Below are 18014 nucleotides of genomic sequence, written 5' to 3'. Positions count from 1 at the left end.
ATGTTATGCTTACGAGGCGATGTGTGAACAGGCTTCATATTCTAGGAAGATATATTATTATTATTATTATTTGTGTTCAATTTATTCTAAGATACCACTGTCTGTTGCTGTCCAGGCAAACCTAATCAGTATTCTCTAACCGATTCAATCTAAAACAATGCTCTACCAGTTAGCCTTACACAAAATCTAGGTACTAATGTAATTAAAATTTATTGTAGTTTAATTATCAAGTTCATGCAAACATTGTTACTTTTTATTTCACTCAAATTGCATTTTGTTTTCTTTCAAAAATTAGTAATGTGGCCGTCTTTTAATGATTAAATTATAAATTCATTTTAATTAAATTTAGAATTTGAAAGAAAAAATATTTAACGCAAGTTTTAAGCAAATGAAATATTTAATTAGTTGTACAATGCGCAAAATAAAAAACGGACCACCCTAAATAACTTTTGATCTAATGATTGGATCCTCACGTTCTAAGACTCAATGGTTTGATGCTGTGACCTCAAATATGTCAATTATTTAGTGCAGACGATATTTTAAGTTATGAAATTAGACACAAAAAGCATACTTTCGCTGAATAAACATACCTTTTTTTCGACGAATTCGGATTTGTGACCCTAAAATATGAAAGATAGCCGCAATCTGGAAAATATGGTCCCCCTAGTTTGCTCAGGAGTGACATCCAAAGTTTGTACCCTTTAATGTTAATTTTATTTTATGCATATTTCGCCATATCTCGAGAACTTTTTAAGCGAATAGAAAACTTTTTACACACAACTATAAAGTTCGTTTATCCAAAGGTGATAACATTAAAAATATAACTTTTGGTAAATATTTATTATTTTTACTATTTTATTCAAAATAAGAGTCGAAACAATTTATAACTGTAAAGTATGAAATTTTTTACATAATTTTAAAGAATGTAATTTTAAATAGCAAAGTACAGAATTTGAATGAAATCGGTCAAACAGATACTCAGAAATCAAATTTTAACTATGTCGTATTTTTAAAATTCAATTTCTCAAGGCTTCTTCTTTTGGCAGAGCCCCAACTTCATAGACAAAGTAAATAAAGACAATTACGAACGTATTTTCTAATAAAAAACTAAATTTTCTAAATACTTAATGAGAGCAATGAGATATGATCTTAAGTTTTATGTTTGACTATTAAATTCGAAGTCTTAGAGCTGTATCTACCCTGTAAAAAATGGATACTCAAATATCACGAATCTTTCTTTGTTTCTGACGAAACTGTTTCCTGGTACATGCTCCAAGCGATAATTTCATCGAAGTGGCAAAATGACTATCTTCACTTCTTTGAGACAACGTATTTCGTCAAATTTAAAGACATACTTCCTCATTAAATTTTTTTCCAAAGTAAAAACACCGTAGTGCTGAATATTTCTAACTTTTATAATAATCACTTTATCGTGAACACCATATAGATGAACCAATGTCACCCAACAACACCACAATAAAGGCAGATATAACAAAGAGATAAATTACATCCATGCCCGATGCGGGGTTTGAAACGAGGATCTTTCTGGTACGAGGTCGAATCCTTGACCATGGTTCCACATATCTGGTCGATCGTCTAGTCTTTATTCTAGTTTCGATTTTTTTTTTTTGTCGTATGCCTGTTTTAGGCAGAGGGGGTGCGATTGTTCCTGTTTTTCAGTGGCGCCATCTATGGCCAGGAATTCGACTTCTGCCACGCCATTCACACAATCACAACCCGTTTATAGGGCGAGTCACATTCACACACAAAGGAGAAAGGACATAGAACACAGAGAGAGAGAAAGAAACATCCATGCCTTGCCCGGGATTCGAACCCAGGACCTTTCTGATGCAGGGGCAGTTCCCTGCCCCCTACACAGGCCGGTCGGCTCTAATTTCTATGATCTAGTTAATAATCACCCATACTACACTATGACGAGATTTTGAGTTGAGGAAGCATTTTCGTCACACAAAGACCTTGCGTTTCGTCACAAATCACGTGATTTCGTGACAAAATGATTCTCAAAATTAAGGAAATACAGCCTAAAGATTGCTGAATTGTCAAGAATGAGAGTTTTATTTCAGAGAGATATGGTAGTCTAGTTATAAATTTGTTTTTGGTGTAATATATGCTTGTAGTCAAAATTGATTAAAACAAGCAGAAATATTGTTGTCTTTGAAATAAAGACTGAAAAGAACTGCTGTAAAGGTTGAAAATTGGTATCAGAGAAGCACATTTCTTTATTAAGAAATTTGGTAATTTTATTTTAATTTGAAAAGTGCGATAGAAAATAATAATGAAAGTTTTAAAAATGCATAATATTTTTTCTAATTTATGAAATTTTTTATTATCAGAAAAATTACATTTATTGAAAAAGTTATTCATTTATTTTTCAATAGAATTTTACTTTAAATAATTTCAAATTGCAGTCAAATTTAGAAATCAATAATGGATTGTTGACTGGGTCTAACAATAATTAAAGGTTTCAAATGTTGCAAAACAAATGTCCTAATGTTGTCAAAACAAATGTCCTAACTTCCAGAACGCCATTTGGGAACCTCTATTCTAACCTACATTTACTATTCTAACCTACAAGTGTGAATTCCATTTTCTGCCACCATTTAAACCTCGGGTCTCAGATCTATATGTCAAAATATGCTTACCAGTTGGCCCATTTTTATCCAATGTAGAATTTCTTTCGATAGCAGTAGAAATTTCTACTTATTTCAGTTAACTGTGACTACCTGGCAAACTGACGCGTCTTATATAGGTAGAAAATATTAATTCAGTCATTTTAAACTATAAATTCTCAAACTTTTGACAGCGTCAAAAATTTATAATTGTTCCTATCCAACTACAAGGTATTTTATATGAATTTTTAAAAACGAGGATTAAAATATTGAATTTAAGCATTGTTTTACAGAAGAACCTACTTTCTAGAAAACCTTGACGCTTCTTGTAACTTCAAATTTTAAGCGTCTGGGACAAATTATACAAAGGATATCATTTTTGTTTCAAAATATTCTTTTTCAATGGATGTTGAATAATTTGCAATTTTCGCTTATCTATGCACTCAAATCTTTTTAAGAAATGCTTGCATATTTTTTTGAAAACAGTTGAATTTCTTTTTAAAAAAATTAAGATTTATTCATTTTTTAACTTTATAAAAATCGTTGAAGTGACAGTTATGGAAATAAATGCATTGTACTGCATTATTAATGGGTAAAAATAGCTCTTGAACGCGCAAGTTGTCATCGCCTTAGAAAAAGAAAATATGTTTATAACGTTTCTGATTTAAAATATTTCCTTTTCATTCAAAATAATGTGAATGACCATTTTAATTCAAGAAGAGATCTTACATTTGATTTTAAAAATAAAATTTATAGTGTCATTATTGTATAAAAAATAAAAGGCATGTGCCGTCACTGGCGATAAATAATTTAAATGTTGTGAAAGAAAGGTTTTTAGAACTCCTGTACTCTCTGAATTATTCTATAAAAAATATTTTACAGATCTAATATGAAATCGATTGGTGACTAGCAAACTTTTCTTCATGGAAAGTTTTCCATTTTTACGCAAACGCAGATTTTTATGGCTTGTTGGTTAAATAATCTTAACAAACTTGTAAGGAAAGGCTCTTAGAAAGGGTAATTATAACTTTTATCATTACTTAATTAAATGTTTTTTTTATTATTAACACAATGTAAAATACATTTTTCTTATGTTGTTCTTTAGTTTGCATTGAATAGTATTTTAGTTTGAAGAAGAAGCCATTTACCTACTTAATTTGGTGCTTCACACCATTTGGTGCGTAAGGCATCGGCACTACTTCTCCATGCTCTACAGGCCACGAATTTGTAATTCAGCTTCTTCTGTTTGGCATTTTCTTTAAACAATATATTTTTTGTGTCCAAGAAGCAATTTTTTCATAATAGAAACAGCGTGCATTGTATTTCCGACCCACTACAGTCAAAAGGAAAAAGAAAGCGAGTCGCTAAGGACCGTTGAAAATTTAACCCCCGAGCTTTCCATCTTTTTCCGCCAGATATTCCATCTTCTTTCTAAGTTAATCATTGTTACTGTTATTTCTTCATGACGTTCATATTGTGAAACTCAATGAATCAGTTTATTTAATAGCATAAATTTCGTCATCAGAAATAAATAAGCATTTATGTAAAAACAGGAATCATTAGACAAATCGGGAAAACTTTTCTTCTAAGATAAATTTTCATATATTTTCGTGTCTTCTTTAATGCTTTCTCTTATGTTTTTATTTTCTTTAATTTTTTTGCTTCCTTTATTTTAATATTTCACCAATTTTCCGTTTACATGTTAAGCAGATTTCGACTTATTCTACTTAATGTAGATTTCTGTACAGTTCACAGTATTTTAGAAGGAATTTCGCTTTATATAATTTGGCATTTTAAACAGAGTTTACCATATTTATTTACTTATAATTTTAAGAAATTTCTATCAATTTAGAATTATCTGGTACAACTGATAATTGGTATAATAAAAGTTTTCATTTCAATATTTCCAAATTATATCCAATAAGCGAGCAAGCTGAGATCGTATTGCGCATTAATCCGACGAAAATGCGAAAGCAGTTCCGAGCTAGAGCACCATTTCTTTTTTTTTTTTCTTTTTTTAACATTTGTATTGGGCTTTCCATCTTCCATCTTTTTCAAAATGTTCATACTACTTAAACACTGGCCTTGTAATTGAAAATGTAGCAATGTTGTTTATTAAACATTGAAATGTAGATAAAAGAACGCAGTTGGGATTATAATATTAAATTAAAGATTCAAATTAACTAGAAGAGGTTTATCAAGAAATTAAGTCCATTAAAAACTTAAAAATTTAATTGAAGAAAGTTTCATACTTTAATGAATAATAATTTTCACACCAGTCCCGCTGAATCGATACATTCATCTCTGCTTTTTAAACTTATGAGCTTTAAAATTTAATATCTCAATTTTGATAGTATTAAATTACAATGGTTATGATAATCAGGTGGGGAACTAAAGAGCTCTTTAATCTGTAAGAGTTAATCAGAGTAATGAATGTAATGTTCACATCATTTTAAAGAATGCAAGTTTGAGGGGCAAAATACAGAATTTTTGAAAAATCGATCGAATAGTTCCTGAGAAGTCGAATTTCGAAAACACAACTTTTTGTTGAAATTCGATATCTTAGATATTATTCGACTGATTTTGCTCAGAATTTGTATTTTGCCATGCAAAATTACACTCTTTCAAATGATGTAAACATTTGTATAACTTTCAATTCAAAATATTTCCAACTGTTATAAAATAAAATAATAAATAATAATAAATATTTACCAAAAGTTATTTTTTGCATGGTTATTATCTTTGGATGAACGAATTTCATCATTGTATACGAAAAAAATTTTAATTCGCTTAAAAGGCTCTCTAGATATGGGGGAAAACGCAAAAAGTGAAATTAATATTAAAAGATCGAAACTTTGGAGATCTCTTACGGCTACCCCAATATTTAGGGGGTGGCCGTAATCCGAATCTGTTGAAAAATTGGTATTTTATTCATAGAAAGTACATTTTTGTCTAATGTCATATCTTAAAATATCGTCTGCATTAATAAATTAGCATGTTTAGGTAGTCCCTTCGAACCATTAAAGTTGTGTCCTAAAACAAGAAGATCCGATCATTAGATCAAAAGTTATTCAGGTTGGTCATTTTATTTTCTTGCTCATTGTGCACTAATATTGAAATAAAAGGAAAGTTAAAAAATAGGATCTCATATTAGCTCATTTTGGGATATCGAATAAAAATTTACTGATGTATTTGTTTAAAGAGCGATTAAAAAATTTTAAATATGAATATAAATTTATGAAAGAAAGAAAATTAAAAAGCTAGGAAATATGTATGCCGAAAAATACATGACAGGCTTAAAAACACCATCTAGATAAATTAAATGACAGAATCAAAAAATTTGTAGCAATTGTGAGCAAATATTGTGAAGGCAAGGAACTTTGTATTCCAAATAAGGCCCCAAAACGAAACCTTGAAAGGGCCAGGAGTCTTACAAAGACGCTATTTTCAGCAAAAGTATGAAAATTCATTTCAAAACGTTTAAGAAAATCGGAATTTCTAGCGAGAAAGTTTTGCTGAAAAATCATTTTAATTTTTGTTTAAGATTTGTAATTTGTTTGTAATTGATTTGTAATTGTTTAAGATTAATTTTGTTTATCGAAAATGACAAATACCAGTCACCCAAAGTGTAAAGGAGAAACATCAGACTAACTAGAACACACTATAAAGCCTACAAAACTAAATTATGCTGCTTGTATATACTTGTATATACGTTTTACTTGAAAATACAAATTCGTGAAATTTCTAAACCACCCTTGAAGCGTAAAAATTTATTCACATTTTAACTCAAAACTTTTAATTTTCTCATAAGTTAATAACACTATTTTAAAATATGGATTTTACAGAAAATATTGAAGATAGGCGCTTCAATGCAATTTCGTGAAATCTCGTTCTGAATTATTCCCTATAATGTAAGTATTGGCTCTCTTTTTCCTTTAAAACTTGAGAACTCTGCTATTTTCAGGCCAATTTATTGTGCAACTCTACAGTGAATGGCACAATTTTAAAATATGGCCCTTATAGTAATGTCTGAAAACTGTAAGTTCCGTTATGAACTTTTTTAAAACTTCTTTATAAATTGTCCTCTTTGTTCGCACTTGTGTGCTATAAGTAAATAAGATACTGCTATAAGTAGTACAGTTATAAGTAGATAAGTAGAGCATATTATTCCTAAAAAAAGTGTTATCTATTCATCTTTTGTCATATAGCCTATAGGAAAAACGCAAGTTAATAGAAATTTTGGTTCGCTCTGTTTAAGAGTAAGAAATATTTTTAGCCAACATGCATAATTAGTTTCAAGTTTCGTCAACAGAGGGTACTGCTAACTAAATCCTACATTACAATGTTTTCAAAATTAATACCATCTGAGCAATTACGTTTCGCTGTCTGGTGACAAAAGTAAACGATGCATTACAGTATTTTCTGTTGAAATGGTTTGACATGCGATAGGAAATATTGTTTTATAGCTTAAGCAGTGAAATTGTTCACAAACATTGTGACTAACTGTTAAACATAATGAGAAGAAATAATTGTTCTTCTAAACAGAAAGCATCGAACTGAACAATTTTTTTTAAATTTTATATCAATTTTTTCAACGAATTTTTAAATCATCAGCCGTTATTAGAACAACCAGTATCTACCTCTTAATTGTATAAGGAATATTTTTAGGAAGTGAATAATTGCATGACTTATCAAATAAAAGAGACAAATGGAAACAATTGAAAATATCTTTTTGTGATATTATGTTTATTTTTTTAATAAACAATAATCATATGCAGTAAACAAAACATTCACATTTGACATTCATCAAAGCATAATATAAACACTCATACAGCAGTTTTAAATGCATAGTACCGCGAAAACAAAAAGATATCAATGGAGCGGGTGAATAACAAATGATAAATGGCAGTAGAATAAGTAAAATGTACTTTTATTTGTAACAGTTCTATTAGTTAATATAAAAAATATAGTTTGTGGACTTTTCTGAACGAAATTTTTCTTATTTAATGAACAATAATACTCTGTTTTTTCATAGAAAAAACTCTTTCATGTTCATTACATTGTTATTTTAAGTTACAGGTAAAATGGCAGTGCTGAACGTTTTCTATAAAAGTTTAAATTGTTTTATAAAATATAGAAAAGAAAAAATTACTAAACCAACTCATTTTACTATGCTGAAATTAGTTTAGAAAATTTTTCGAACACATTATAAAAATTAGAGTTTAATCTTGGTTTTTGCAACAACAAATGTATTAAATTTGTATGAACACATTAACCAAACTTTTTATAATGTGAGAATATTCATTTTATCTTGAAATAAAGAATAAACATTTTATTCCCACAACACGATCATAACTTCAATTTTTATAATTTAATATTTAAGAATTTTTAATTCAGTTAACAAACTTGATGTAAAAAAAACATTTAAAGCAATTTTTTAATGTTTTCAAAGTAGCTATAAAAAATACTAGGCATTGATTTTCACGTAAGTTATTACCGTTTCACATTTATGAATTTATTTACATAACCTAAATTTAAACTTGACTTTAATTTTAAAATTAAAAAAATATATTTCATAAAAACTCGAAAAAAAACCCGAAATCAATTTGTTTTCGTTTCTTTTAATGCAATATTCTAAAAGCAGTTTAAGTCCAATTTATAAAAATCTGTAATCAAAGCACTGGTCCTAACGTGCTTTTACTTCTTATAGTACCCCAAATTGCCACTAGGGTTCCAGTATGTGTAGCTATTTGATGGAACATATGAAACAGGAGATTGTACAACTCTTGTGACCGCGCTGGATAGGAGCCTTGTGACTGGGGAATAACTTTTCACAACTGTAGGTCCATTCATCGGTCCACTAACTACAGGTGCATTATATCCTACAGGTGCATTATATCCTACGGGTGCATTATATCCTCCCGATACAGGTACCGCACCATAGTACGAATTCATACTTTTAACTGGGTAAGCTGACTGTTGTTGAACAACAGAATATGTTCTGAGTGGCATGAATTGGCTGATTGGCGCTGAATAGACATATTGTTGAACTGGCCTAGCAGGAAAATTGTAGGTAACTGGTGGGAAAAGTGGTGCTGGCTTCTCTTCCTTTTTCTTTTTCTTTTCCCCTGAAATAACAACACGAAAATCAGACACACATAGAGTGAAAAAAAAATTATAAGAAAATTAATTTTAATTACATTGTAATGTATACACTGAGGAAAAAAGTAAAGTCAAAACTACCAGAATATGGTAAGATTTATTACGTTTCTGGCACCAAAACTCTTGATAATTTTCACCGAAGCGCTTTGGAAAATGATTTTGATAAAACTAACAATAAAATATAGTTTTATAATACGTGATGAAATTTGGTAAATTTGAAAACTTTAGTAATTTTATCATAATACTTTAGAGCATGGCACAAATACCGTTTATTCCGTTTAATTTACTTTTCAGTTTTGTATTTTTTTTTATTATTATTAATTGTACGGTAATGCGGACAATAATTATGAAAACCATAATTTTCGGAAAACCGTTACCATATGAATGAAAAAATTAACAAATGGATGGCTTCAATACCATATGTTTTGGTTGTATAACCTAAATAACGGGGGTTTCTTTTAATCAAAAATATCATTACGATACAGTACTGTAATCTTAGCAATTTTTTTTCCTGTGTGTAAGTAAAGCTGAAACGAACTAAACCCTACAGCTCCTAGCGAAAACTCATGTTTTCAATAAATTTTAGACGCAGAACTTTTAAAAGACCTAAAAAATGTCAATAAATGTGACTTAGATCGTTTAAAAAGCACTTAAAACTTTAATTGTTATACAGCGCAGAACTTCAGTAAAAATTTGAGCTCACTAGATAGTAGGAAAGCAGTCGATATTTTAAATAGCGCGAAATTTTTTTCTGCAGCAATAATATTTCAGTAATAATTGTTGCAGAAAGAAAACGATTGAAACTTTCATTGAAATTAGGCACAAAGCTTTGAAGGAGATTTGAGCACTCTTGTCCGTCGGAAAGGATTTGCGAAATTGACGAACGATAAATTTCTTTGGCAATAAAATGCATTAAATTCTGCATGTAGTGGTCAGTAAAATATTAAAACTCATAATGTCCTCTAGAACGGCACTGCGGTAAAGAATTGAATACCATGGCTTTTCAAAAAGTGGCCGAAATTTCGATTGCAATATTCCATTGACAAACACACACAAAAGCAACAAAAATAAAATATAATTGAAATAAATAAAAAGTAATAAAAGCATAATAAAATTCACATTATTTGCTTAAAATTTAAGTCTGAAAGAGAGAAATCAAAGCGCATATGCTTTGTTACTCTTTTCGGAAGAGTGATTCTGCTTTTATGAACCCTTTTATGTTAAGAAGGTTCATAAAAACCGAAAAAGTGTCATTTATTCGCGTGCGTGCGACACTAGTTTTAAACTTTAATGCAAGTATCTATAACTCCAAAAGAATGACATTGTTCTCGAGAAAGGAATCACTTCAGTTTTTAGGACATAAAAGATCTGTAAATGGTCACATAAAAGTCTATTTAAGATTTTCACAATAGAAAACTTATTGTGCCAGCTTCTAAATCATTTCCTGTAAATGAATATAACATAAAATACGATGCATAAAGTCTCTGTAACTATTTAGAACAATTGAAACATAAATGCAGCAAACTCGTCTCGATTAACATTTTTGAAATTGAATTCATTCGATGTCATTCAAAAACTATTAACTTGTTTATTGTAATAAATTTTTAAGCAAATATCAAAATGTTGTAAGTTCTCTTTAATAGCACAGTTAAAATAGGGTTTTAAAGGATCATCCAAAAACAGCTAGTTAAAACCAGCAACTGTTGACTACCCTCATTATAGTAAATGGTAAAAAATTTCCATGATCTTGCAAGTCTGGCTTTCATGGGAGAGGAGGAAAGGGATTAAGTGCAAAGTAAAACCTGTTTGTTGCTATTTAGACACATAAGGTAATGTCTTCAATGTAGTTGTTTGCGCTAAATTACATGAAACTAATATCGAGATGATAGGATTCGTAATTAAAAAATTATAAGTGTTTTAAGCATAAAAATATAGCTGTAGGAATTCCATTTTATACCTATTTCAGAATCTGAACTTGCTATCTAAACAAATTAAGTATTGTTTTCTTTGTTGTTTTCATGCTGAATTGTATGAATCCAAATACGTGCTTTCAGTTCAAATTTTGCATGGTATTTTATGTATAAAAAAAGCAAATTGTGACTTGTACTTATGTACACTTTTTATCTTACTGTCTACTAGCTATCTAGAATAGTGAAATATATTTTTATATGTATTCTTTAAGTACAATATTTCAAAAATTAGAATGGTTTCTATGTGTAAAATGTGCTATTTTTTTAATTTCATTTATCTTCACTAACTCAATTAAGCGTTAAAAAATACGCAAGAAACAATGCCTCATTTGTACAGGCAGTTTTATGGTAGTATTAAAAAGTGTGCAGGGTACAAGACAAAAAAATAGTACTTTTTATACATAAAACCTTTGTGACTTTTAAATTATTCCAAATAGTTTTGTGCTTCATCCCATACTTTTATGTGTAAAAAATACATAGGTAACCATTCTTTATTTATGTAGATAGCAATTTCAGATGAGTAGAAGGGCACAAGTTAAATATTGTACTTTTTTGTACGTATTATAAATTCGGCACAATTCGTCACATTGTCTCGTATTTGATCTCATTTGTTTCAGTGTAAAAATACTTGGTAAACAAAACTTTTTTTTGTCTCAGTAAAAATATTTAACACCCCACATTATTCCTTATAACCTTTTTACCATATACTATAAGAGAGTCGTGGTGGCTCAGGGGATAGAGCATTCGCCTTCCACAGAGGTTAACCGGGTTCGAATTCCTGGAATGGCTAGTCGAAACGCATTCAGCACCCAGCTTGTACCGACTACAGTACTGACATAAAATATCCTCAGTGGTAGACGGATCATGGGTAAGAGTCCCCTTGCCTTCAAGCTAACCACGGAAGGCTTTCGTGGTCTTCCTCTCAGTGTAATGCAAATGTGGATTAGTTCCATCAAAAAATCCTCCATGAAGGTAAATTTCTCCCAGTACTTGATTCAGGAGTTTCCTTGTCTTCTGGATTTCGTTCAAAATTGCAAGACTACGGCGAAGAACATTAGTAGTCTTTAACTCAAAATTGAGTCGGCTGTTCAACTACGTTTATAAAATATTTAAAAAAATTCAGTTTGTTTAATTATTTGTTTATTTTTTGATATCTTGTTTTTTCCGATTATTGAGCTATTCTAATATAGCTAATTCTGTAACTAATTCTAAAAGCTAATTCTAAACAAACTTTTTGCAAAATTAGCTGATTATACGTTCAAATAAAAGAATTTTATAAATAAGAAAGATAACTTTATAAAAGTAAATTAAAATTACGTTTTATAACTACAAATTGTTCTTTAAATATCTTTATAATAATGCGTTACATAACAGAGTAATACTATGCAATTACTCAATATAATAATTATTAAGTAATACGAATAATATTTTACTTAATTTTGAATAATAATTAAAATTGAAAATGAAATAATAACAGATAAAAATATTAAGAATGGGTGATAATTAAAAATTACTGTTAAATAACCATTAATTTAACGTAATTAAAAAATGTTCAAATACATGACGTATAACTTTTATGAGTTTAATGCTGATGGCAATCAAAGATATATGTATTATCTTCATTTATAGATAATCACATCATTTTTTTTATCTTGGTTTCTTCTTAACATTTTTCAGAACATTATTTATAGAACAGGTTATAGTTAGAACAGGCAGTTACTTATGATTTAAAAAATGCATTTTTTGTAAATTACCTGGAAGAACGTTGCTTTTACTCGCTGAAACTATTAAAAATTTTCTTCCGGATTCAACGTGAAGATTTTGAAAATGCGAGTGCTTATTTTCCATCTCCCCCCGCCCCCTGATACCCAAAAGAAAAAATTTAATTTATGCTTCAAAAATATTTTTTACTTCTCAAAACATAGTATAATTCATGCAAAGAGTACCGTAAAACCGCTATTAATATGCATTTTCAGAGTACTTGCCATAAGTTAAGTAAAATAAGATGCACAATGGAGGTCGAATATTTTTATTTAAACCATAAAAAAATTAAAAATAGATATAGAAATTTAACGGATCACCAATGAGTAAGGTAGGAGTAAAAATCAAAACCATAATGATAATGAAGTTTAATTGCCATTTTATAATAATTAAACGCTAAGTAAGTGCCATATTTACTTTTTAGTTAATTATAATTACTTTTATGGCAATTTTTTGCAAACCGATGTTTAGTTGAAATTAACGTATGCAATTAAAATAATAAAAACAAAATAACAATTTAAAATTTGAAATTACGTTTTAGCAATGTTACTAAATAATCTTTTTGGTTAAAAAAAATTTAACGAGTTTTTATAGTAACCTAAAATTCAAGAACTTAAAAACGAAGTTTATGGATAAAGCTGCAAAGGTAATCTGGAAAAAATCATAAGTCAAAATTTTTATTTTATTAGAATCGGAAATTAAAACCGTGGAACCAAAACTTCGGCAAGTTCGGAATCTTTTAATTGAATAAGTTTTCATTCTCGTTCATCAGGATGAAATGACACACCATGACTGTGATAATAAATACAAAATAACAATTTAAAATTCGATATTACATTTCGGCAATATTACCAAATAATCTCTTAGGCAAAAAGTATTTAAGCAATTTTTATAGTAACCTAAAATTTAAACGAAGTTATTAAAAATCAAACATTCGTTTAGTTGAAAATACACACTTTGATTTAAAATTGTATTAGATATAAAAATATAGATTAAGGGTTATAATAGATATCCTTCTATCGATTATTATCTATTAATTACTAAGGAAATATTTCCACCCCTGACAAAACAGCTCATCTTGGTGCTCTGGAATACAGGGTAATTCATAATTCCCTCCGCCTGTAAACGCCATTTTCCTTTACTACAACTGGCTTCAGTGGTACATGTTACTGCCATCTACCGGCAACTGCTTAAATTAAAACTTGAATATTTTCGGAATAATATCATATTTCTTTTTTGCCACATTTGTCTTCGTTTTTTTTTTTTTTTACTATAACGCTTCGAAACCCCGGAGGGAATTACGAATAACCCTGTATTGTTTCATTTATACGAATGCTCATTCTCCCCTGATTTGCCTCGTTCGGTCATCATCGTTTTCCCTCGACTGCAGTGACTTTTCTTTCTTTTTTTTGTCCTTTATTTATTCCCCTTTGCCCTTTGTTATTTCCCCTTATTTATTTTAATAAACTGTACGTTAAAGCAAAAAACAAAATATTATTATACTTATTTAAAAAAAAAAATTTAGTGAAATTTCTCATCTGAATAAAAATTACGAACAATTATTAGTTTTCGTCATACTATTATGAGTACAAACAATACAATAACTTTTGAAATATATAAAAATTAACCCACAAAGGTTTTCCATTTTCAAGAAACTGTTCCTTTTCTTTAAATTAACTATTTCGCCAATAATCATATCATAAGGATTAAGAATTGCATAGGAAACCATGACCAAAATTGTCATCGTATGCCATTAACGTATCATTGTAGTAGTAGACGTATGCCAGTTTGGGCAGAAGTGGTGCGATTGTTCTTGTTTTCCAGTGGCGCCATCTATGGCCACATCGCATCATTAAAAAAAATAATTTTAAAAAATTAATTTTAAAAATTTATCGTGTCATTAAAAAAATTAATTTTAAAAATATTGATAAATTTGAATAATTTGTTTTTAATCTATAACCTCAACCTTCAAACCTCAGATTTTTTTTTTTAAATTGGGCTGGAAATTAATGTGTGGAAATATACAAATATGGTTTAATTTCACCTTCACTGGGTTCACTCTTAGACTCTCCTGATCCTTCGGAAGATCCTCCTTCTTCTCCACCTTCACCTTCAGGAGCTTCTTCACCGGATTCTGGAGCTTCATCTGAACCACCTTCTTCTGGTTTAGCTTCTTCTTCACTACTGCTGCTACTTGAATCTGTAAAGACATTTATATTTTTGTTGTAATACAAAAATATTTTTATTTATAGTGTGCAAATAAAAAGCAGAACACCTTAATAAATTTTAATTTAATGATAGAATTTTAATTTAATGATAGGTGAATGCTACAAAAGCCTAGCCTTAAAAATGCAAGTTTATTAAAGCAGACGATTTCAGTTACGAAAACAGACAAAAACATTCCTCCTCTAAATAAGAATAACTTTTGTTTGGCGGATTTGGATTAAATATGTGGAGTAATCGTTGCTTGATCAAAAACTTGAACTTTTTATTGGTAATTTTACTTTAGCGAATTCGTTAAATCAGTGTCGATATCTTTTGAAAAACAACTTTTATAACTGCGTTCAAAAATATTTTATTTCACCTAAATGTTAATACGAATAATGGAAGTTAACTTTAATAGACATGAACATTTAATTACTACACTGACTAACTTATTCGAACCATTTTTGCCTTCAGAATGTGGCTACCCACCCCACAATATTTTTTGAGTCAAAAATCAGAGATGATTCTGCTCCGGAAAAAATCCGGATTTCCTGATTTTTCGGTAAACGCGATCCGGAAGTTTCCTTAAATTGAAAGTCTAGAAGTTTCAGGAAATTATTCGTCACATTTATGAATAAAAAAATTTTATGTTTTATATAGAAATATTAGAACTGGAATTGATACTTGGCATCTCTTTCATTTGAAAATATTTTTTTCCGGTAGAACAATAAATGTGATTAGAGATTAAGGTAAACTTATGCATAATTATTCCTTTAAATTATGCTGCATATAATTTATTTAGAATTTCATGTTTTAAAAATATCAATGATTTAAAATTATAAAGACATTAATTTTTTGAAAAGCGTGATTAATGATTTTGTTAGAGAAATTTTCGGGATTTTTTTGTTGGGCTCACAATCACCCCTGTCAAAAATACAAAATCAGACCAAAAAATGGCAAGTTTTATCAGAGTAGTAAATGCATTTTTGTTTGTAATTTCGTTATGTAGATTCGCATCACCTGCACAAATAAACTAGCACATTAATAACCTCTTAAACCATTAAAATTCCATTTTAGTATACTACAATAGGATTATTAAATCAAAAGTTATTAAAGTATTCCGTTTTCCTTCGATATTGTGCATGAAGGACATTAAATTAATAATAGTACAACAGATATCATATTACAGTTTGGTTTTATATTATTCCTTACAATTATATTCCTTACAATTATATCTCTTATTCTTGTTACATGCTAGCATGTTTCATACATAGTTATTCAGTATCTATGAATATAATTAATTAGATGTCCCTTATATTTTCCCCACTATCTGACAGTTTTTTATAAAATACTCATAAGCAATGCATTATTTCAACTGTTTTTTTACTCATACCATTCATTTAATAGTTTATATGCTAAAATTTCACAAAAATTTTTTCGCCATAGATAAAACTGTTTCCTGGGAAATGTTTCAAGCAATTATTTCATGAAATTGAAAAATTACCATTTTTAATTATTTGATGGAAAGAATTTCCTCAAAAATATTATGTTGACTATAACTATCATCACTAGATAATGGCTGGTGACTGTTCCATTCATTTACCAGAAAAATGAAACTATATCATACTCGTAAAGCTATTATTACCCTAAAAAACACAAGTTTGTCCTCAAAAAATTTTTCTCGCAATATACTTTACTAGTAAAAATTTCAAGCCTAGACGTTATTAAAACTCGGGCTATTTTTTATCGAATCTAGGTGAAGTAGTTTAGTGCCGTCATCAAACAAGGAGTGAGAAAATTGTTTGCGCTTTATTCGTGGTCATTGATATGGAGGAAAGGCGAGAGAGATGTCCTTTAACGCAGACTGGAATTGAACTCGGAAGCTTTTAGACCTTAGTCAGATGCTATATCTACCTCGAAAAAGAATGTATAAACCGCAATGTGAAAATACTTGAAATCCACCTAATAATATAAGAATAACTGTAATTTATTTCGATCAGATGAAAAAGTCTAGTTTTGGTAACGTAATAAATTTTGTTTAAAATTTTTTTGGCAATTTATAATTTTTGTTTAAGAAGAGTCTAGTTGAATTCGAATAAAAAAGTAACTTTGTAAGCCTTCAAAACTATTAAACATCAAAACTTGTTTGATGGCCGGAAGAGTAAAAATTTATTAAATACTTAAGCTAACATACTGCCTTAATACTTACTATTAGGCTTTCTCGTTAGTTTCAATATTTCTAGTATATTATTTTCAAACTGATCTGTATCTATAAATATCACCTTTAATTTGACCTCTGACAGCCAATGACTGTAAAGATCTTTACTCAAGGACGATATTTTTACGTTCGGTAGACTTCTTTCTTGAAGAAGGGCCATTCAATTTAACGTTCAACTTCTACTTATTTTGCTGATGATCAATACAATTAAAGGCACTAAACCTTTTATCTAAAGCTACCTTTATCTACCTTTTATCTATTATTTCATTAGCTACTTTTTATCTACCTTTTATCTTTTATCTCGTTAGTTTGAATATTTCTAGTATATTATTTTCAAACTGATCTGTATCTACAAATATCACCTTTAATTTGACCTCTGACAGCCAATGATCGTAAAGATCTTTTACAAGGACGATATTTTTACGTACGGTAGACTTCTTTCTTGAAGAAGGGCAGTTCAATTTAACGTTCAACTTCGACTTATTTCGCTGACTGTCGATATCATTAAAGGCACTAAGCTTTCCATCTCAAAGAAGGCAGCTGGTTGCATGAATAATCTGTCTACTCTATTAATTTTGCTGTGAGGTTCATTACAAGATGTTCAATTCCACCTTCAATTACGGGTACTGGACTCTTTTCTCAAAAAGGGAATTAGCCGTATTGGTAAGCTCTCCGAATTTTGCAAAAATTTCTTAGTTAGAAAGGCAACATAAAATAAAAAGAGTCAATTTTCAATATTTTCCAGAAAAAGATGACGGAAAAACTAATTTTTAAGCAAGGGTACTGACCCTTACCATCCTATCATACAGAGCAAGGAAGTATCGCTCAATTGATCAAACAATACTTTTATAAAATATCATATAAAATGTATTGACCTATAATGTTAATTTGTTACTCTCAATATCAATGTATTTAATATTACTCTAATTAATAGATTTACGTTATTAGATTAATATTGAGATTCTCTGAATTTTTCCCGATAATATTCAAAAATTTTGAATATTATGCTATTCATTTAAAATTTAAATTTAATCTTCAAAGATATATATTTTGCTATATAATATATAT

The 18014-nt window shown here is 29.2% G+C and overlaps 2 protein-coding genes and 1 long non-coding RNA gene across 3 annotated transcripts in view; 1 reads left to right on the top strand and 2 right to left on the bottom strand.

Moving 5' to 3' along the window:
• The window catches only part of LOC107449175 (uncharacterized), a 9370-nt gene extending 6565 nt beyond the window's left edge, over positions 1-2805 (bottom strand). The window contains exon 1 of the mRNA XM_071181582.1: positions 2664-2805. Within this exon, the coding sequence (XP_071037683.1) occupies positions 2664-2675 (12 nt within the window). The 5' untranslated portion in view covers positions 2676-2805. The remainder of the gene's footprint in view (positions 1-2663) is intronic.
• Positions 2806-3440: 635 nt separating this feature from the next.
• Positions 3441-18014, top strand: part of LOC139425723 (uncharacterized) — a 22379-nt gene continuing 7805 nt past the window's right edge. The window contains exons 1-2 of the long non-coding RNA XR_011636884.1: positions 3441-3647; positions 6476-6541. This is a non-coding gene — a long non-coding RNA (uncharacterized lncRNA). The remainder of the gene's footprint in view (positions 3648-6475; positions 6542-18014) is intronic.
• The window catches only part of LOC107449197 (uncharacterized), a 21908-nt gene continuing 11237 nt past the window's right edge, over positions 7344-18014 (bottom strand). Inside the window, exons 3-4 of the mRNA XM_016064670.3 lie at positions 14568-14723; positions 7344-8758 (exon numbers count right to left, since the gene is read on the bottom strand). Of these exons, the coding sequence (XP_015920156.1) occupies positions 8328-8758; positions 14568-14723 (587 nt within the window). The 3' untranslated portion in view covers positions 7344-8327. The remainder of the gene's footprint in view (positions 8759-14567; positions 14724-18014) is intronic.

Source organism: Parasteatoda tepidariorum, chromosome 6 (assembly GCF_043381705.1).
Source record: "Parasteatoda tepidariorum isolate YZ-2023 chromosome 6, CAS_Ptep_4.0, whole genome shotgun sequence".
NCBI lineage: Eukaryota > Metazoa > Arthropoda > Arachnida > Araneae > Theridiidae > Parasteatoda > Parasteatoda tepidariorum.
The sequence above is the reverse complement of the archived record's forward strand: the minus strand, read 5'-3'. Positions and strand labels throughout refer to the sequence as shown.